The 22,872-nt window shown below is 35.2% G+C and overlaps 2 protein-coding genes across 2 annotated transcripts; one reads left to right on the top strand and one right to left on the bottom strand.

Annotated features, from left to right (window-relative positions):
- Positions 1–583: 583 nt before the first annotated feature.
- hsf2 (heat shock transcription factor 2) lies at positions 584–5,637 on the top strand. The gene is made up of 12 exons (XM_058757038.1): positions 584–814; positions 1,434–1,542; positions 1,656–1,783; positions 1,922–2,046; positions 2,302–2,377; positions 2,498–2,559; positions 2,968–3,046; positions 3,373–3,497; positions 3,598–3,843; positions 4,445–4,547; positions 4,721–4,790; positions 4,879–5,637. Exons 1-12 carry the CDS (start codon positions 722–724, stop codon positions 5,175–5,177), a joined length of 1,515 nt encoding a protein of 504 aa, XP_058613021.1. The 5' UTR covers positions 584–721; the 3' UTR covers positions 5,178–5,637.
- A 3,096-nt stretch (positions 5,638–8,733) lies between these two features.
- Positions 8,734–21,956, bottom strand: serinc1 (serine incorporator 1). Its single transcript, XM_058755180.1, has 10 exons — positions 21,821–21,956; positions 19,608–19,769; positions 19,303–19,496; positions 19,049–19,128; positions 18,607–18,744; positions 17,739–17,908; positions 17,512–17,602; positions 17,285–17,426; positions 16,972–17,196; positions 8,734–9,705 (listed from the first exon to the last, which is right to left on the bottom strand). Exons 1-10 carry the CDS (start codon positions 21,857–21,859, stop codon positions 9,567–9,569), a joined length of 1,380 nt encoding a protein of 459 aa, XP_058611163.1. The 5' UTR covers positions 21,860–21,956; the 3' UTR covers positions 8,734–9,566.
- Positions 21,957–22,872: the final 916 nt, after the last annotated feature.

Raw genomic sequence — 22,872 nt, 5'->3', positions numbered from 1 at the left:
CACTATCAACATAATCTATAAAGGTGAGAATCAAGATATGTCATGATATAGTTAATGCGTTTGGGAATGTTTCGAATAAAAAGGAAAAAATAAATAAAACATAAGTGCTGTTATGGCTGCTATGTGTCACATGACGACCCCCCACCCCCGTGCCCCCTCACAAATAATGAGTGCATGACGCCCCTGGTTGCTAGTGTGGATTTATTAAGTTTATTTACGAGCTATAGCATAAATATAAATATGATGAAATTATATTTCTTTGGAGGACCTAATTCACGAAAAATATTTTTATTATATATTTTTTATTTTATTTTTTTACACTTTTTATTATAATTTTGTTTTAAAACGCTATATCTGATGTTGCGATTTGTGCAAGAGACAGCCATACAAATAAAAAAAAACACTAACAGTGGAAAACGCTATTCATTTTTGAGCGCTGGTGTCGTTTATTTCTCTTGGGGGTGGAAGAGTGACCAATCAGGCCCCTCGCTCTTCAACGAAGCGTTTTCATTGGCTACCACCCACACACGGCTGACAGTACACGTGAGCAATCTTACGTAAGGCCGCAACGGACCAATCAGAGCTCTCGAATCCTACAGGAAGTTGTGTACTTGCGTCGCTATTTTCACTGGTTCTCGTGTTTTGTCTAAAACCCAAGAAAAAAATTCTATCTGACTCATATTATTTATTCTGTGCAGCGTTTTATTTTCATTCCAGCAAAATGAAACACAACTCCAACGTTCCCGCATTTCTCACCAAGCTTTGGACCCTCGTCGAGGATTCGGATACAAATGAATTTATTTGCTGGAGCCAGGTAAATGAAAGAAAAGACCTGAATGTTAGCATTCTAGCTTAGCTTATAGTGACGCCGTTATTTGTGATCCGGGTCCTGTGCGATTAGATGTTTATTATGATGGATGTGTGTCAGATCATGGATGTCGTGCTATGATATAAGTATTAAGATTTACAACATATATATTTTTTTCCATTTCATTTTCTTATATAACAGTTCTATTATTATTTAGTTCTTTAGAGGATTTGCATGCATATATTATATATAATTTTTTTTTCATATATATATATATATATATAACTTTTTTTTTTTTTACAATAGATCTTGTATTATACTAAATAATTTGTATTAATTTTTATTATTTTCTCACCCTAATGTTGTTCCATACCTTCATAGTATTCTTTTGATTGTTATTTTTTCTTGTTTCTTTTCTTTTCTTCTCTGTGAAATACAAAAATAGCTTTTTGAGTAAGTGTTTTCAATGTAAACACTCTTCTATTCAATCAAGAATTTAGATTGACCATGTCTGTAAAGCTAAAAACAAAAAAAAAACATAATGTGCTCTACAGAATAAGGAACAACATACGAAATGACTGGTCTGTTTTATTTAGTTAACAAGGCTCTTCATTTATTTTTATAGGAAGGGAACAGTTTCCTTGTACTGGATGAACAAAGGTTTGCAAAAGAGATTCTCCCAAAGTTTTTCAAGCACAACAATATGGCCAGTTTTGTCCGACAGCTCAACATGTGTAAGTGGTTTCTCTACAGCTCCACCAAAATTCTCCTCCTTCCTCATTGTTCAGCTGTAATTTGAGATGAATGTTCGTTTCTTTGTCGCTTTGTTCCTTTCCTTTACAAACAGATGGTTTTCGCAAGGTGATGCACATTGACACGGGCATTGTGAAGCAAGAGCGAGATGGACCAGTTGAATTCCAGCATCCATATTTCAAACATGGGCAAGATGACCTGCTAGAGAACATCAAAAGAAAGGTAAATCTCTGAAATCTTTGTTAAAAATGACAAAATTAGAAAGTGGAGACCTGAAAATATTTAGAGAACATCAATTGAAATTGTTGTAAGTAATATCTGAATTTAAGCTGAAGTTGATTGTCATTATTCTTGATATAGGTGTCAAATGCTCGCCCTGAAGAGAGCAAAATAAGGCAAGAAGATCTTTCTAAAATTCTGACAAGTGTTCAGAACGTACATGAGCAGCAAGAAAACATGGATGCTAGACTTGCTACACTGAAAAGGTAATAAAATACTCTGTTAGAAGCTTTAATCTGTGCTTGTGCCTTACATTATCCTGTATCATTTAATCTCGTCCATGTGCATTTACCCAGAAGTTAAGGATACAGACAGTCTAATCACTAGTTGTGCCTTAATATTGCCCTGTTCAGCAAGTATCAACATAGTTAAACCACTCCGAATATCTTAGCAACAACAAAGAACTACACTCTTTAGAAAATGCATAACTCTCAATCTCTTTTCTGCTGTCTTTTCTCCAGAGAGAATGAAGCTCTTTGGACAGAGCTGTCAGACCTCAGACAGAAACATGCACAGCAGCAGCAGGTCATAAAGGAGGTACGTTTTACTTGCACGTAGCAGTTTTGCAGACATTTCTGGTGTATATCAGCATTAAAAGTGCATGATCTAATGCACAGGTTTGAATGTTGATGCCACTTTTTGTATTGTTTCCCGCAGCTGGTGCAGTTTATCTTCACATTCGTTCAGAACAATCGTATGTTAAATTTAAAACGCAAAAGGTAAGACTGAAATGTATGTGTATGCATTTAATAAAAGTACACTACCGGCATTCAAAATTGTTTTGACAGCAAAGACTTTTACATTATTACAAAAAAAAAGTTTTTTAAAAATAAATCACTTTCTATTCATTAAAGAATACTGAATAAAAACTATTAACAGTTAACAAAAATATTACTTTGCTCAACAGCTTTTAACATTTGAGTAATGTAAGTTTGCTATCACAGAAATAAAATACATTTTAAAATGTATTAAAACAGAAAAGATGAGTATTGTAAATATATGTATGTATGTATATGTAGCTTCCTGGTTTAAATATAATTGTATTTTTATTATCATAAATTAAAAACAAATATCAATATATTTTTACACTATTATTAATATGTACCTTACTTGCTATCTAATTTCAGACCACTTACACTGAACAGCAACGGAAAGAAGTCGAAATTCATCCACCAGATCTTCGAGGAACCTATGGACCACAGTAAAGTAGGTGTTGAACCATCCAGGGGCGATTAGGTTCCATGCACTTTGTCTCTCCTTGCTAGGACGAAATGTGCTCTTGTCAGTTATTTTGTAAATGTAATGTTGCTATTCATTATCTTGCATTTTTCTCTCTTAATGAGATTTGAGGCAGGATTCACTTTGTGTGAAATTGTCCTGCCCCTGGATATGAACCTTAAATTGTGAGAATCACCGTCTGTTAAATTCACGTTGGTGGGGGACCGATTTATTTATATAAACATGATATTCTCATTAATATTGAAACTTGACGATCTGTTTGTCAGAGACTCATCTCTTGCTGTCTCTATTAGTCTGCAGCGAATGGACTCAATGGATTGAAGAACAGTTCCGACATTTCTGAAGATGTTGTCATCTGTGACATCACAGATGAAGATGCAGAATTTACAGACGGCGTATCGGTACTAGCTGACCAAGGGTAAGTATTTAGGTTTTGATTCAAACCATTGCACCTCCTTTGGGCAAAGTTTTGGCAGAAAATTTGAAATGAGATCTGTGTTTTTCTTGATTTCTCACAGAGATGCTGAAATTGTGGAAGTCGCTTGTGAAGGCAGCCCGACTGTAAAAAACGACAGCACAAACGAAACTGTAACAAATTCAACCGCTCAACAAGAAGCAGTACCCAAAAGCATCTCTGACATTTCATCAAGCACCCTGCAATTGAACAAACCCTCAGCTCTTATTTCAGAGGATCCAGTGAAGCTGATGGACTCCATTCTCAGCGAAAATGGAGCCATTTCACAAAATATCAACCTTCTTGGCAAGTAAGTAGTAGGCTATATATAATATAAGGCTGCTGAGATTTAATATCTATCATGATGAGTTTGTACAAGCCTGTACGTTTTGAGGTAAACAAATATTATTCTAACACTGAGAACATATTTATGGAAGTCATTTTCTGCCACATTTGGAAAAAAAATGTTTTGGTAAATCATAATCCACAATTTTATCTTTATCTCATAATTTAATTTATCTAATAATTTCAATTTATCTTATAATTTAAAAAAAATTACATGACAATTTCATAATTGACATCTCTTAATTTTGTACATTTTTATCTCATAATTATGACTTTATCTAAAAATGTTGAATTTTTTCCCCTCATACTTAGTATCTCATATTTATGACTTGGTGTCTGTCAAAGCATGATTTTTTTTTTTTTCTCTCATGTGGAGGAAATGGGCTTCTATTCAAATTAAATACTAAATAATTGATTAAACAAAATTCTAACTTTTCATTTCTCTCTCTTATTTTTTATTATTGATTTATTTATTTTTTTGTTGGTGAGACTTGTAGTGCAAAAATTACATACTTCTGCTTTAAGCATATTTAATGAACATTTCGTTGTAAATAAAATCACTACAGAGTTGAGTTGATGGACTATCTGGACAGCATTGACTGCAGTCTGGAAGACTTCCAGGCCATGCTGAATGGAAAACAGTTCAGCATTGACCCAGATATCATACAGGTTTGTTTGGAGATTCCATAAGCCATAATGTGTTTGTTTTTGTTGAAAAGCTCTAAAATAATTTCCAATGATGCATCATTCACCTGCTATAATTCACCATGATGACATGTTTAATTTTATTCTGCATTGTCATATTTTTGATAAAGCTCTGTTTTTTCTTATGCTGTTGGCAGGAAGCTGTCTCTGAAACAAAGGATAACATGAACAAAGCCAACAAAGGGAAGCCTGAGCCTGACAACACAGGTAATTGTTGCATGTTCCTTTATAAATCAATGTCATTTGTGTGCCCTCACTGTGCTTTGTTTACTATCGTGTTGGTTCCTTCATTCAGATAAGCAGCTGATCCAGTATACAACCTGCCCTCTGCTGGCCTTCCTGGATGGATGCACCCCTCTAGCCCCACCAGATTTTCTAACTGAAAACCTGAGCCAGCCTATCCTGCACCAGAGCCCTGAAGAACCCACAGACCTGTTGGACAAGGCCCTGGAGTCAGAGATCGTGACACCTCGCAGCTCTCTGATCCGTCTGGAGCCCCTCACAGAGGCAGAGGCGAGCGAGACCACACTGTTCTACTTGTGCGAACTGAACTCTGACCTGCCCAGTGCCGACACACCACAGCTTGATATCTGAAAGCTAATCAGCCTGGAAAACAGACCTTTTCATTTTTTGTAAATATTCATCAAAATGATGATATTTATTTGCCAGAATTTTTTTGGTACCGTCTGTCCATGAGTTTGACATTCCTTCCTTTCACAGATACTTCTAGTTACTGTTCACTAGCTAGTGTCCTTTCCACAATCTCTAGCAGGAGATTAGGCTGCAGTTATGTTGCTGGTTTACATTGCAGCTGTTTTGTGAAGCACGTGTTTTCCTGTTTTATTATTGAGCAGTTCAGAAAACGTTACAGCTATCCTTTATGTATATGGTATAGAAGTGCCTGCCTGATGTCCTAATGTCACTGTAAATAGACGTGAAGACTTTGGCTTATGGTTAGTTCCATAATGTTGGACAATACAGTGATTCTTGTTACCTTGAGCTTTTCATTATTATACAAAGCTTTGCAGTAGCATTAAAGGAATTTAGACGTTGATTCTGGTGTGGCAGTTTTTATTTTTTGGTTTTCAAATAGGGCTGGGCTGAAATGTTTATTTTATGATTTTAACGAACTGAAAAAGAAAACAAAAAACACTTGAAATCCCATTTTCTCTGTCTGTTAGTCCTGATTCGCCAGTAATACTTAACCAAAAACTATTTGCATACAATCATTTGAAGCCCTTCTCTTTCTTACTGTTGGGTGTAACAGCTGATTGCCTCACGATATGATTAACATCATTCACGGTAATCCGGGGAAGCTCTTGTGAACAGCAAGTGTAATATGTCATCCTAATAGCGAAAACGGCTTCTGGCACAGCACCGGATGCAACTGAGCTGGCTGAGACCAAACGCGGAAGCGATCGTGCATAGTCTATACGCTTTGTTAGTTTTTAAAATGACTTAAGAAATTATTCTGACAGTTTCATCATGAAATTTAAAGAAATAAATACCGATTTGTAACTTCTGGATTGTAGCGAGAAAAATCGCGGAGCCCACGCAAATTGATAATCTCTTCTACTTTTAAATACCAAACAACTAAAAATATTAAATATCTCGGTTTCGAACTGTGGAAAGATGTCAATAAATCAGTTTGTGTTGTGAACATGTCACAAACGAAAAGGTAAAAGAGGAGCATTTTGCAAAAGCCAAAATTGGCACATTCACTACTATACTACATACAGTGTACAGCATAAATAAGTACACCCCCTCTAAAACAACAAATTCAGCAATTACTCTTTACTTAGATAACATGTTAGGGTTCTTTGGAGATATAATGTTTCATCAAGCCTGCTTGATCAATTACCAAAGAAGAATGTCAAAATTATTCAGCAAAATAAGATTTTCTTATCAAAGTGATAAAATGTTGTTGCGGAAATGAGTACACCCTCCTGAAAGTTACTAAATAAAACAAAACAAAAAAAAATTAAGGTTATTTTTGATCAACAGGTAAGTATATTGAACCAAAACCTTTAAAGACAAGTAATTTCCTGACAATTAAAAGAGTTATATAGCCCACTGAATCATACTCCGACTTAATGCTGGCAGCAGTGGAACCACTCGGGAGAGAACTGCCAGTTGACTTATTTCTTAGTATAAAAGAGGACAATGGTACAAGAGGAATACCAAATTATTGTTTTAAGTGTGAAAATGTAGCAGAAGTAGCACCGACATTCAAAAACAACGACTTGTGACAAGGCTCCTGAAATAATCAGGTCTTCACTTTAAGTTTTCATTTAGTGATGAGTGGATTTTTTCTAGAAAAAGAGCAGGAGAAATAACATGCAAGTGTCTCAGAGCCGGCAAAAGCTATGAAAAAAGTGACACTTTATCTCACAGAGTATGACGCAGCCTGCAGAAGTGACATGCATAGTAGTTGTCACCACTAGAATTACCTACTGTAGCCAAAGCAAAATAAACTCATTTAACCTCTTCCAAGGCCCATATTTACAAAATAGAGACTTCTGGGAATCCATACTCTGGTCTCAAGAAATGTGATGGAATACAAAAACTTGAAACAGAAGATGCTACCCTCCCCTCATTCCCTGCATTATTGGGCATTTCTTCAGCATGACAATGAAGATATTCATTCTCCCAAGGTGAAAATCCTTCAGTGGACATGTATTTCACTCAATCTTAACACTCTTGTGCAGCTGTGGGGGATTCTGTAGAGACGAGCTGAACAAAACTCCCCATTAAAGACCAGAGCATTTAAGGAGGTCGTCCTCCAGGAGTTAAACAGGACAGATGTGAAAATTTGTCATGAACTTGTACACTCAGTGCCAAGAGGGTCAGAGCGGTATACTTAAAGTTCTGGAGGACATACTAGTATATTATACATTTGCTGAATTAAATCTACACTGTAAAAATGACCGTGATTTTAACGGAAAAAAAAACTGTGAAAAAGCTACGGTAAAAAACGGTAAGTTCCCCTAATATATACGGTGAAAAACTGTAATAGACATTTCAGACAATTTTACGGTGAAATACCGCTTTTGGAAGTTTAAAAGAATGTAACATTTACAGGGAAAAACCGTAAATTGACGTTCCCAGAATTCTCTGTGTTGCATTTCAAATTTTGTTTGAATTTGATGTTTTTTCTTTGAAATAACTGGGTTTCTTAGTTTTTTCTTATCAGTTATGTTTATTAGGGTTGTATGTTACATCTAATGTTGTTAAATTAATGTTTATTGCATATTTCAGTTTAATGAGTCTCACCATGATGGTGTTTAGTGCTTGTGTAAATCACACTGTGCACCTTCTATATATGTCATTATTTAAAAGCTGCTTGTGATGGGCTTTGGTTCATCATGTGTGACTCCCTCATCACTATTTGCAGTTTGGTGGTTATCAGTGTACAAATGTACAAAACAGATTTCTGTACTTCAATAGGTTGATATATTAACATTATATCAGTTAATGAAATTACGGTATTTAAGTTAAAACGTAAAACGTTGCTACCGTATATTTTTACGGTAGAATTCCGGCAACCACAGCTGCCGGTTTTTTACCGTAAATTTTACGGATTTTTTTTTTTTTTTACAGTGTAGGGTGTACTCATTTATGCAATCCTTCATATAAACAAAATTGGCTAATTTACTTATCTTACAGAAAATATTGGCATATATTTTGTTGTTTTTATCAAGTATATGTTTAATACATTTCAATTTTGCCATCTTTCCATAAATTATATTAGTGATCATTAAGAAAATACATCTTTATATTTATTCAGAGAGGGTGTACTCATTTATGTTGTGCACTGTATATATATATATATATATATATATATATATATATTCTAACAACTAAGTTGAGTTTCGTTTTAGGACAACTTTGATTAACTTTTTTTTTTTAACCACTTCAAATGTTAACTATTGTATGTAAAAACACTACCAAAATATACTAAGAGAGTTCAATGTTTAATTTACAGCACTGTTTTTTTTTTTCATTTAGAAAAATACATATACCTGAATATTTCAGGTAAAAGATATCGGAAACCTGAACTGTAATCGTGATTAAATCGTAAATCGTAATTAAATCCTGAAATCTGTACCAATAACTGGTAATATTTTGAAACACCAATGAGAACATAATCTGGGTTTTAAACCTTTAATAAGATGACATATTTGGTGATTACAATGCACTTGTCAAAGGGCAGAAAATAACACTGACATTAAAAAAAAAAAAGAAAGAGAACTGCCATCAAGAAAACCACCAGCGTGCTTTTAATAGGCTACAATAAAGGGTAAAGCAAAACAAGTCATCTATTCAGGTTTTATCAGCAAAGAATAATATATTCAGTGCAAAACATTGTTTAACACACACATTGGCTACAAGCATAAAATGAATAGTGCGCAAACAACTAACATGTGCAAGTTGCAAAAGGGTTAGCACTGTTACAGTCAAAATTGCAGTCATGTTCATGGTGCAAATCATCAAGAGGCGAAAAGCATGACGAAATCTACAATTTTAAGTTGCCTGTAAATTTTTCACATGCTAATTCACTAATGTATATGTGCATTCTATAGGAAACTATGGATGTCACGATTTATGGGAAAACATTACCTGCATTTATGTCTACTCTCCACAAATAACTTAAGATACATTTTTTTTTTTTTTTTTAACCATACAGAGGTTATTAATCAAGGTTAATTTATCCTTAATTTTGAAGAACAAATTCTTGAAGGAAATATTAACATCACATCACAGGAAACCCAAGCCATGTTCTTAATTTATTTCAGCTCATATATGAACAAATAAACACTACATAAAAGCATGCAAGGTTAAAAAAAAAAATCATGTAGGGTCACCTGAACAAACAAAACACTCACAGGTATTTACATTTAGACCCTCCTATGCCTATACATGTGGATATTCACATAAGTAATGGCGGATTCTAATTGCAAGCTTTCATTTCTATCCGTCCTCTCAGTCGAAGTCACGGTTGGTGAGGACCAGTGGAGCCACCAGGGTCCACACATACAGAGAGATGCAGATCCAGCTGGAGGTGATCTTCACCCACACAGAGGGCCACTTGCTGGTCATAGTCTCATAGTTGGAGTCAGGGCTATGAAATTGACAAGAAAAAAAATTTCATCCAGAGTTTAAAGATAAATATGTAAACCTTGTTCACCATAAACATTTAAATATGAATAGTGACAACAAAATGCCAGATGATATTGTATATACAAATGATTTTATTATCTTGATTTCCTAAGGATTATTTTATTTTATTATTATTTTTTTTTCAACCTTCCGGGGGTTTTTGGGGGCCTTAACGTGCTCAAAAACTCTTGAAAATTTGCACACATGTTGGAATCTGCGGCCATTAGGACACCGCCCAGACTGGGACCGGGCATGGCACAGGGGCTCTACGGCGCCCCCTAGAAAACAGTCAGAAATCTTGATGGCTCTCTCACACATACTTGCACGTATTCATATGAAACTCGGTACACACATAGATCTCATTGAGCCGAACAAGTTTCGCGCTGCATGTCATTGGCTCCACCCAACAGCGCATGCTCTGGAATTTGATATACTCCTCTGAGGATTTCCAACCGATTGCCACCAATCTCGGTGAACATGATCTCAAGACATTGGGGATGTTAAATTGCGGAGGGATTTTTGATATCTCGAACGGTTTGCCCGTGGCGAGGCGATGAATTATGGCGAAAAATGAGAGACAGGAAATGTCTAATAACATCCACATACATTGTCTGATTTTGATCAAACGTCAGGGGTTTGTTCGTTGTATGATGCCGATCGAATAGATGTGACTATTATGAATAAAATTATAGCGCCACCAACTGGCACCAGGAAATGTGTCATTTTCGAAAATGCTTTGAATTCAGCATCTTATTTTTACCCGATTTGCTTCAAACTTCATCAGAATAATGACAAAACACGGCAGATGTAAAACTGTGAAGGGAATATTGATATCTAAAATATTGTTGCCATGCTAATATGTCAAAGTTGAATATTCTTTTCCGGTGATTTTGAGGCAGATAACATGCTTAGAATTCCATGAAACTCAATACACATATCCGTATTAATGATAGTTAGACACCGGCAAAAGTGTCATAAATGGGCGTGGAAGAGGCACTCTATAGCGCCACCTTTTGTCAAAAGTGGGGGGGTTAGTTTTAGCTACAGACACCAAACTCGGTACATAAATTGTGCTTAAGACGGACAACTTTCTAATTTACAGTCATTAGCTACGACCAACAGGAAGTCGGCTATTTTTATTTTAATGTTTGTTTTTTGAGAAAACAGGCTGTAAATAAATTCATACTCCTCCAAGCAGAAACAAGTAATTCACACCAAACTTTGTCAACATGATGCCAATATACTCAAGATTTTAAATTGCAGACGGATTTAGGATATCTCGAACGGTGTGGCAATGGTGATTTATTAAAGTAACAGTAAAAAAGATAGCAGTAATTTTCTTATATCTTTAAAGTGCAGTTTCCAAACACTTCAAAACATTTTACATAAATATAACAAGTCATTCTGAGGAAACATGCTTAGTTTCAAAAATGTATCATGCTCAGGGGCCACAAAACAATTAAAACTATCACTGAAATTGGTTTAAAGGTGAAGAGTGTAATACCAAGGATGACCACCAGATGGAGGCATAACCTTAATTTTCATGAGCTACCTGATCTGCAGGTCTATCAGAATGAAAAATAATGCATCGAATCAGCTGAAATGTTCTGTACTGTCAGTATTCTTCTACACACACACACACACACACATATACATATATATATATATATATATATATATATATATATATATATATATATATATTTATTTATTTATTATTGTTATATACTTTTTTAATAGTTATAGAATATAAAAAGTATTGGTAACAATTTACATTAAGGTCTCTTTGGTTAACATAAGTTATTACATTAATTAGCATGAACTAAAAAGGAACAATATATTTTAAAATCATTTATTAATCTTATTTAATGTTAGTTAATACTAACATTAAAAATATTAATTTTATGTTAATTCACAGAACAAACTAATGTTAAGATACAACTTTAAATTTTAATAATGTACTAATACATTTTTAACTTAACATTAATAAATATTATATAATTATTGTTCATGTTAACTAGTATAGTTCAAGAACATAGTTTTTAACATTAATTCAAAACTAACAAACTAAGTATGAACAACATATGTTTTACTATATTTCTTTGTGTTAGTAAAAAAATCTTTATGTTAGTTCATGGTACTGTAACTGATGTACATTAACCAGAAATTTTAATTAATAATGTAGTAGTCAATTTTGAACATATCATTAACCAAGATTCATAAATGGGATCCTGGACCACAAAACCAGTCCTTAAGTCGCAGGGGTATATTTGTAGCAATAGCCAAAACTGTATGGGTCAAAATTATAGATTTTTTCTTTTATGCCAAAAATCATTAGAATATTAAGTAAAGATCATGTTCCATGAAGATATTTTGTAAATTTCTTACAGTAATTGTATCAAAACATAATGTTTGATTAGTAATATGCATTGCTAAGAACTTCATTTGGACAACTTTAAAGGCGATTTTTTTTCAATATTTTGATTTTTTTTTTGCACCCTCAGATTCCAGATTTTCAAATAGTTGTATCTCAGCCAAATATTGTCCGATCCTAACAAACCATACATCAATGGAAAGCTTATTCAGCTCTCAGATGATGTATGATTCTCAATTTTGAAAAATTTACACTTAAGACTGGTTTTGTCATCCAGGGTCACAAATGCTATAAAACTATTGTTCATGTTAACTTCGTGTTAACTTATATAATGTTAAAAACTAAAAACTTGTTGAAAAGTGTTACAAAAGATTTACACATTGTTCTTTATGTGTGTGTGTGAGAGATAGAGGATAGAGAGAGACTAACATTAATAAAAGCTATAGAATTATTGTTCATATTAATTAATATAGTTAATTTAGTAACTGAAACTTTATTGAAAGTGTTACCAAAATTTGATATATTGTTGTGTGTGTGTGTGTGTGTGTGTGTGTGTGTGTGTGTGTGTGTGTGTGTGTGTGTGTGTGTGTGTGTGTGTCTCACAGTCTTGATAGTTTGGATTAATCCTTTCTTTGCTGTATCCCTCAAAACCAGACTGCTAGAGGGTTACTGTAATGCATGTGCCCGCTGGGCACAGTTTTCCTGATGCCACCGGGGTGGCGTTTGCACTGACGGCTTGGGCCCGCCCTTGCTGCTTGCAGCTATATTTAAATTTGTTTTTATTAAGAACAATTGATTAAACTTAAGAGTTTAGTTAAAAAGAATATACATTACAAATATACATACACCACCGTTCAAAAGTGTGGGGTCAGAACCATTTCTTACTATAAATACAGTGGGGCAAAAAAGTATTTAGTCAGCCACCAATTGTGCAAGTTCTCCCACTTAAAAAGATGAGAGAGGCCTGTAATTTTCATCATAGGTATACCTCAACTATGAGAGACAAAATGAGAAAAAAAAATCCAGAAAATCACAGGATTTTTAAAGGATTTATTTGCAAATTATGGTGGATAATAAGTATTTGGTCAATAACAAAATTTCATCTCAATACTTTGTTATATACCCTTTGTTGGCAATGACAGAGGTCAAACGTTTTCTGTAAGTCTTCACACACTGTTGCTGGTATTTTGGCCCATTCCTCCATCCAGATCTCCTCTAGAGCAGTAATGTTTTGGGGCTGTCGCTGGGCAACACGGACTCCAAAGATTTTCGATGGTTGAGATCTGGAGACTGGCTAGGCCACTCCAGGACCTCGAAATGATTCTTACGAAGCCACTCCTTCGTTGCCCGGGCGGTGTGTTTGGGATCATTGTCATGCTGAAAGACCCAGCCACGTTTCATCTTCAATGCCCTTGCTGATGGAAGGAGGTTTTCACTCAAAATCTCACGATACATGGCCCCATTCATTCTTTCGTTTACACGGATCAGTCGTCCTGGTCCCTTTGCAGAAAAACAGCCCCAAAGCATGATGTTTCCACCCCCATGCTTCACAGTAGGTATGGTGTTCTTTGGATGCAACTCAGCATTCTTTCTCCTCCAAACACGACAAGTTGAGTTTTTACCAAAAAGTTCTATTTTGGTTTCATCTGACCATATGACATTCTCCCAATCCTCTTCTGGATCATCCAAATGCTCTCTAGCAAACTTCAGACGGGCCGGACATGTACTGGCTTAAGCAGGGGGACACGTCTGGCACTGCAGGATTTGAGTCCCTGGCGGCGCAGCGTGTTACTGATGGTAGCCTTTGTTACTTTGGTCCCAGCTCTCTGCAGGTCATTCACTAGGTCCCCGTGTGGTTCTGGGATTTTGCTCACAGTTCTTGTGATCATTTTGACCCCACGGGGTGAGATCTTGCATGGAGCCCCAGATCGAGGGAGATTATCAGTGGTCTTGTATGTCTTCCATTTTCTAATAATTGCTCCCACAGTTGATTTCTTCACACCAAGCTGCTTACCTATTGATTCAGTCTTCCCAGCCTGGTGCAGGTCTACAATTTTGTTTCTGGTGTCCTTTGACAGCTCTTTGGTCTTGGCCATGGTGGAGTTTGGAGTTGGACTGTTTGAGGTTGTGGACAGGTGTCTTTTATACTGATAACGAGTTCAAACAGATGCCATTAATACAGGTAACAGGGGTTAAAGCAAAAAAAAAATCCTGAGCTGGAACTTTTTCCCGGGGGCAGGGGGAGGGTTTTTAAGAAATTTTAAATGACAAAATATTTGTCTTTTAATTACAAAAAGTAAAAATACAGTTTTATTTTGAAATATTTTAACTAATCTAGGGCTGTAACTAATGATTATTTTGGTAATCAAGTAATCTACTGATTATTTTGACAATTGAGTAACCTGATATTTTTATTAACACAAACAGACCTAAGTGAATACCAGGCTGTAGTATGATTATTTATATATAAACTAACGATGAGGCAATAATAATTGGCTCAAATAAAATTATTTATTAATTACATGGTTTTGTTGAACAACAGTTAAAATACATAATGTAATATGCTTATACATATGAACATAACCAATTTAAGTAAATTATGTATTATAACAAATACCTGCAGAGGGCGCCAACGGGTGACGTTTCACTTTACAGCGTGATTAAACGATGTTTTAATCAAATAAATTTCAATATTTGGCCACATGCAGAAACCTTTATTTTGAAATCGCGACGTACAACATGGCATTTAGACTTAGGTTGACCTATTCTCTTGTGTTGGCAAAGGTTTATAAATTATTTACGTTACAAATCTAGTGAGATAATACACATTGTTTTCCCAGATGAACTTTAAGCAATTCTCACAGCATACAGAGGAAGAGTTTAGCCCCTTTCACTCATACAGTCTTTACTGGTAAATTACCATTAGATCACATGTGAACAGGACCTTTTCAAAAAGCTCGGTAAATTTGTTCTGGCAATCATATCGTTCTTATGGAGATGACACGATTACTCTGAGCTGTTTACAAAGCTCCGCTGCTTTTTAATTAGTTTTTCAATGTAAATATGCGCAAGATGGACTTTGACCATGGCGCCTCGCAGCTTTTTGTCGCGCTTCTCATCAGGGCCAGACTCTGCCCACTATTACTCGCGGAGCGTCTGGTGTTTATAAGAGCAAAACGTTCTGATTGGCTAGTAATGTTAGTTTGGTTGAGAGTGAAAGCTGTCTGTGCTCCTCTCATACCACTGGCGAACTCATGGAGTCGACGGTGATATCAACAAGTATTTTTTAAGTGCAGGATTTTTTTTTTTTTTTTCGCAGCCAAACGCTGCACGCCGGAGATCCGGAACTTTAAGCCCTGAGGTAACGAATGGAGGACAGAGGAGCCTCTTAAAGAAGAAGTTACAGGTCTGTGAGAGCCAGAAATCTTTCTTGTTTGTAGGTGACCAAATACTTATTTTACCGAGGAATTTACCAATTAATTCTTTAAAAATCCTACAATGTGATTTTCTGGATTTTTTTTCCTTCTCATTTGTCTCTCATAGTTGAGGTATACCTATGATGAAAATTACAGGCCTCTCTCATTTTTTAAGTGGGAGAACTTGCACAATTGGTGGCTGACTAAATACTTTTTTGCCCCACTGTATTAAAAATGGTTGTGCTGGGTAATGATTTTATTTATTTATTTATTCAGGATTCTTTGGTGAATAGAAAGTTCAAAAAAGAACAGCATTTATTTGAAACAGAAATTTTTTATAACATTAAAAATATCTCCTCTGATACACCTGAGCAATTTAATGTATCCTTGCTGAATATATACTGTATATACATACTGTATATTCATTCATAAAAAAAGCTAGAAAAGGACAGTTATTATCAGTGTTGGGGGTAACACATTACAAGTAACACGAGTTACGTAATCAGATTACTTTTTTCAAGTAACTAGTAAAGTAATGCATTATTTTTAAAAGTAACTTTCCCCAACACTGGTTATTATTAACAGACTATACAGATCTAAAATAAATAAATATATTAAAGCAGTGTAATGATGGCACCCCCACCCCCACATTTTAAAATGAAAACGATCCTAGTCTACACTGGCGTTTTCACTGCGTTTCAGAAACGATATCCATCCACACTACACAACCGAAAATGCATGTCACATGACCATTCATGCAGGTACAACCATAGATATGTATAGGTAGATTCCCTATTATTTAGATGGTGTACGAGTCTACGTGCTTGGAGCGGTCGAATGGGGAATCTATCTATACATATCTATGGGTACAACAACGAACATGATGTTATTGTTTACATGGTCATCAAGGATACGCAGAGCGAATGTGGGCAGCCACGCCATCGTTTTCAAAAGTCTCCATTTTGGTCCGTTTACACTGAAACGCAACCCTGGAGTTTTCAAACTAAAACGTGGTCTACAGTGTTTTCAAAAGTCTCTGTTTTGGTGGGTCGAAACGCCGGATTAATGTAAACAACAGGCGTAACCATCACAAAAGTTAGGCGTTTTTATAATGAAAACGCACTAGTGTAAACGTAGCCTAAAGAACGTTTTCCACTGTAAAGAACCTTTTGTGGAATGAAAAGGTTCCATGGATGGTAAAGGTTCTTTGTGGAACCACTGATGATTTTTAAGGGTGTATTGCAATTCAGTATGTATATTTTTTTATGCACAGAATTTTATGCATATTAGTGCACTTTTGTAACCAGAAAAAAGGCCTTTTGAATTTTTGAAAATAAGCTCTTGATCTGCTTACAAAATTGGCCTAATCAAACTAAAGCATGATCACTAATATATTGTGCAATGAAACTGATAAATACATCATCACATGGACACATACCTGTACCAGTTTGTCAGTGTCATCATGATGTACAGGGAAGCCAAGAAAAGCATGAAGTGGAAGAAAGAGTAGCTGTAGGTGACTCCATCCTTCTCATTGTCAACGGCACGGTTGGAGTCATCACCCTCTTCAAAGTTCTCTGGAGCGGGACCATCCTCGATCAGAGCAGACTCATCGCTGGTGAGGGTCAGTTTGTTCACTTGGGCGTTGCTAGAGTTGCGGATGCTGAAGAAATAAAAAAACTAATTTGACTGCTGTGTTGAAAAATAGCTGCAAAAACAGACCATATAATTTAACATGCAAACTCTCTTACCTGGAGTACAGCACACACAACAGGAACAAGACCAAGCCCACAATACCCTGGGCATCCCACCACTGAACAACACGGTCCTGACCAGCAGGGGTGGTGCTGTTGAGGCCAATAATGCCAAGCAAGCTAGGGTTGCATCTGCGGTCTTGAGGGGAAGAAATATCATTATTTTAGACCAATTTTATGAACAAGAGAATGTTCCATTAAAACAAATCTCTGACAGTCCTTACCAGGCTCATTGGTCATGGCAGACCAGGTCAGATACATGGTGTACAGAGTAACAATGGAGGACTGCAAGAGACCAGATCTGGGCTGGGATTCCTGGAGGAGATGAGGAAATTAAACAACTTGATGCTCACCTGATATGACACACATCCAAAATTGAGCAATACTGAAGTATAGGAGATGATCACAGTTTCGATACTAGTCATACAAACAGATGTTTTGTATTCATTACCTGGATTTTAGGCAAGACGGACATGACAGATGCACCAACGCACAGCAGCATGTTGATGCTGATGAAGACTTTGTTCTCAGTGCAGCCATCAGAGTGGGTGTAATACACATAGAATAAGACCAGAGACACCAGCGACAGAGCATAGTTGATGGCTGTGGCAGACAGAAGAGCTATGGATGGTAGAAAAAAAATTACGTTAGAACAATACAATCAATCTTCTTTATGACTGCATACACTGTAAGAAGTATCTAAACATAAAACAGGGACAATACCTTTATAAATATGATGTTAAAAAAATATAAAAATAATGTGTTCTATTTATGTATTTAAATATGTTATATTTATGACATTATGTTAAAGATATGCACAACTACTTAAAAATTTGCCAAGATTTTCTGGAAAGACACTTCTATTGAGTAAGGATGCAACAAATTCAAAATCAAAAGTGACAGATAAATTCTGTTCTTTTAAACTTCCTATTCATCAAAAAGAAATCTTTAAAAAAAAACAAAATTTAAATGTAAATTTCCACAAAAAAATTTAAGCAGCAACACTGTTTTCAACAATGATAATAAGAATCATTGAGATTTTAAAAGGAATAAATGACATTTTAAAATATATCATAATAGAAAACTTAAATTGGAATAATATCACAATATTACTGTTTTTACTGTATTTGTTTTTTTTACTGTATTTAAGCCGAGCATAAGAGACTTCTTTCAAAAACATTTAAAAAAAATATATATTGTACAAACATTTGAACAGTAGTATACATTTATATGTTTTGTTGTGCAACACTGCTGCTCGTTGGAAAAAGTTTTTTGATTCTTATGTTGGACCGAACAAATCAAGTTCTCTTAATGCATACCTGCATACCAGCAGCGAGAGTTTCCCTCCTCCATTTTCTCCACCCAGGACTCGTTCCAAGAATGAGCAAAGTCGATCAAGAGCACCAGCTGGATGAGGATGAAACAGAACGCTCCAGCCATGCCTATGTAAAACCAGACTGGAAGAGAACCAGCAGAAGATCATCATTAGATCCTCACAAATAAATTCGAGGAACAACTCAAGTCTGCCTAATCTCACTCTCTCATCACTTAAGCTGGTTAAACACTGTGCTCTTTTTCTATCTTTTATGATACATTCCACTGTATAATGTATAATTAATGTAAAACTATGTTACACATTGAGCAATTATTTTTAATGATAGTTGTTAAACAGCCATTTAAAGTCAATTCCTTTCACCTTTACATTGTAAACATGTAACTGCATGCATATTTCATATTTAAGGTAATAAAGTAAAATTTTACCAGTAGTAAAAGGGCCTTCAGGAATGAAGAAAGCTCCAACTGTAATAGCAGTGGCAGCCGCAAACTTGAAAAACCAAAACCTGAAGAAGATATGAATATTTAGAAGATTAGTGAAGCTCAACAAGTCATTTCTGAAATTATCTGCATGTTTTAAATACAGCTAAACCTGTGTCTTGCTCATAAGGATTCAGATCTTCAACCTTCGAGTTACAGGTCAAGACTTCAACCATTAGGTCACACCAACGCCTACATACCCGTTATGCACAGCAGCTCTTGGGTCCTGGCTGCTCTTGACCTTTACCATGATGAGAGAGAAGAGAAGGAAGAACATGGCCATCCCAAAGCACACACGATACACAGCCTTATAGCCCACCAGCACATCGCAGTTCACATGACCTTGGACTCCCGGGACAGATGACCCCATTCCTCCTTCGCAAAAGCCTGGAATCTGCAGTGACGTAAAAAACAACACAGAAATGGTCAGATTGCTTCAGCTGCAACCCTGTAAAACAAGTGCAAAACTTTAATTGCCAAGAAACACTCAGGATTGCTGGGTCACCTTCTTCAGATGCCCCTCCATGCCTGGCATGAGCATGATGCAGGCGACGCCCACACCCAGCAGCATAAAGAAGGCATAGATCAGCCGAGTGACTGTGGAGTTGTTTCCACTTGGGCAGCATCTGCACAGCAGGCAGGGAGCACTGCCACAAAGGCAAGGAATCTGCAAAGATTAAAAAAAAAAAAAAAAGTACATTAAAGGTGATGAAAGCCATTTCAGATATTTTGTGAACTTCAGCCACACACTCCCTCTGCAGATCACAAGATTGTTTTTTTTCGATTTTTTTCAGACCCTAGGGCTGTCATAGTTGTTTTGTCTCAGCATACATATTTCTGTGAAATCTGTCAGGTAGTACCCCCTAAATCAGGGATCCTCAAATCTGGCCCATGAAATCCACTTTCCTGCAGAGTTTAGCTCTAACCCTAATCAAACACACCTGAGCATGCTAATCAGTGTCTTCAAGATCATTACAAAATCGCTGATGATCACAGGTAGGTGAGTTTGATAAGGGTTGGAGCAAAACTCTGCAGCAGACTAGCCCTCCAGGGAAAGATTTGAGGAACCCTGCCCTAAATATATATATTAAGCACTGGTTGAGTTATAATTAGGCATGCATTGTGCAAGATATTGTGACTGATAACTATAAAATCAATATGATTTTTTCTTTTGGCTATTAATTGATAAATGACACCATTTTTTTAAAAAAAGAAGCAGAATATTACATATAAATTCATTTCGCCATTACTATAACATAATGTAACATATGAAAGATGGGCAATTAATGCTTTTGAAAAGTGCAATTAAAAATATAATATAAAAATCTCAATTTTCAATAACCAATATGATGCTGATTTATCATCCCTAGACATAAACAGCTTTATTCTTCAAAATGAGTAGGACTGGGTGACGCATAATAAACATGACTTCAAAGTGACTCATATCAGTGTTTAAAAAAATAGTCTAATTAAAGAGGCCTCATCCTTCATTTGTAGTCAGGGTAAAACACCAGGCAAAGCTTGTGGCTAAATTTGTCTGGCTTTACATAACAAAAGAGTTTATATGCGATTAAAGACAACATTAAATCCCTCTTAAAACAAATGTCTGGATAAACATCTTATAAAAATATTCACACTACTAAACATTGGAGTCCTTAAAAACATTAAGATTTATTTATTTTTATTTTGTCATTGTTGTTTTGTTTTGTTTTTTAAAGAAGTCTCCTGTGCTCAACAAGGCTACATTTATTTGGTCAAAAATACAGTATAAACAGTAGTATTACATAAAAAAATAAAATACAATTTGAACTAACGGTTTTATATTTTAATACGTTGAATTAAACTATTTTAGATATTTAATATTAATATTTTAAAATGTAATTTATTCAAAGCTGATTTTTTTTTAGAATAATATTTGAAAAATAAATAAATAAAAAATACAGAAAGAATAAAAGTTAATTTTATTAAGTGTTATTGAACAGTAAATACTGCTACATAGCCTCAGGCCACATGTTTTCTCATCTCTCCTCTGTGTGTGCGTTTGTGTCATAAACTGACATCTAATCGGTGTTTTGATGTCGCAACACCTTAAATCCAAACAAACATGTGACCTTCTTTGAAAACCTCATGTTACGGTGGAAGATCATCTATGCGTGTCCCATTTAAGATCAACTATGTGTGTCCCATTTAAGATCATAAGTGTGTCCTATTTAAACCCCCATAAAACATCAAACAATCAGTTGCTGTCATGATCACAATAGCCGACAAAATACCGTTTATCTACGAGTAAGGTTATTTGGCTGCAATTACGAGTAAAAATAGTAATATATGTCACTTAGTGGTACAAATACGCAAAACATAACAACACACAATTGCTATGTATTAATACAAAACAATTTTTTGCTTCATCACAACAGGGGAACCACCCAACATGACATTGAACATCTAGAAAAGCAAAACAACTGATTTAAAATAAACCAAAACATGCTGAAATTAATTAATATATGTTGTTGTGCGTCATTCTTTGTAAATATTCAAAAGATTCAGTGGGTTTTATGAATTTAGAGCATCGTGAATGGCCCAGACACCATTTTCTCTTTCGCTTTTTCTTCCCGATGCGGATGTCATCTGATGCAGATAAACTCGCTAAAAACCAAAGTTATTTTCCTCAGTCTATAGAAACTTATATTTCATCAGTATATTGATATGTAAACTTACCCAACTGGCCATGGAACAAAGCCCAAGCACGGCCCCCATGTTCAGCGGTAATGCGCGACGTTTCTCCGGCCGGGTTTTTGAAAATGGACGCTGTGTGTTTACAATGTAGCTTCGCTGTCTGCTGAAGCCGGAAACCACAGGTTACTGCCACAGTCAACATTTCAAAATAAAACGTCTTTTACGCAGACGAGTAAACAAGGCGCTGGAAAAAGTGAAAAATGTTACATTTTAAGTCTCAATCTAAAACAAAAAAGTAAGGAATTTAAAAACACAGGCAATTCATTATAAACACAATTTATATATATATATATATATATATATATATATATATATATATATATATATATATATATAAAGTGGAAAATATAGGAATGAAAATGGAAGTTTGATGATGTTTGACGTCAGTTTGTTGGCCAGCCCTATTCACATTTTGTTGTAAATTGCACACAGTTATTTTTTTCATGTATATTCATTATTGCAGTCTGTTACAAACGTTACCTGAGAACAACACATGGAAGTCTCTTCAAATAATGTTTACCATAGACCTAATTTTACATAAATGTAGACTTTTGAAAACCCATAGAAATTTCTCGAGGGAATCCATCTCAAAATGACTCAAAAATGCTAACTCTTTTCAAGGTTTAAGGACAACAAACTGAGCTCCTTTCACAGACTAAATCTTGTTTGTATGGCCCTTTAAGAATGGAAAGTTCCAGCTCGATTTTCACAGGGTTCAGAATTGTTTCTTGCTGTATATTCTTTCATATTCAATATATATATATATATATATATATATATATATATATATATATATTCACAGTTTCCACAGACATTTCCACAGAAACAGGATTACATAAATTACATAAGTAGATAAGTATAGAATAGTATACAATAGTATCTTTCTAAATACAGAATAAAGGTTAAGTAGCAAACAATTACCTTCCAAGTAAGTGATAGTTTAAAAAATCTACATTCATAAAGAGAATAAATTGTGTTATTTTGTAACATCTGTTTATTGCATGTTTGCAAAGTTACAGTAATTTACAGTACAA

Source organism: Onychostoma macrolepis, chromosome 20, assembly GCF_012432095.1.
Source record: "Onychostoma macrolepis isolate SWU-2019 chromosome 20, ASM1243209v1, whole genome shotgun sequence".
Taxonomy (NCBI): domain Eukaryota; kingdom Metazoa; phylum Chordata; class Actinopteri; order Cypriniformes; family Cyprinidae; genus Onychostoma; species Onychostoma macrolepis.
The sequence above is the reverse complement of the archived record's forward strand: the minus strand, read 5'-3'. Positions and strand labels throughout refer to the sequence as shown.

What these genes read in the sequence shown, in the direction of transcription:
- hsf2 (XM_058757038.1), top strand. Translation starts at nt 722, where the DNA reads ATGAAACACAACTCCAACGTTCCCGCATTTCTCACCAAGCTTTGGACC. An exon ending in AATTTATTTGCTGGAGCCAG is followed by an intron (nt 815 to 1,433) that starts GTAAATGAAAGA and finishes TTATTTTTATAG; the next exon opens with GAAGGGAACAGTTTCCTTGT. An exon ending in AACCTATGGACCACAGTAAA is followed by an intron (nt 3,047 to 3,372) that starts GTAGGTGTTGAA and finishes TGTCTCTATTAG; the next exon opens with TCTGCAGCGAATGGACTCAA.
- serinc1 (XM_058755180.1), bottom strand. Translation starts at nt 21,859, where the DNA reads ATGGGGGCCGTGCTTGGGCTTTGTTCCATGGCCAGTTGG. An exon ending in TGAAGGCCCTTTTACTACTG is followed by an intron (nt 18,745 to 19,048) that starts GTAAAATTTTAC and finishes GTTCTCTTCCAG; the next exon opens with TCTGGTTTTACATAGGCATG. An exon ending in ACACTGACAAACTGGTACAG is followed by an intron (nt 9,706 to 16,971) that starts GTATGTGTCCAT and finishes TCAATTTCATAG; the next exon opens with CCCTGACTCCAACTATGAGA.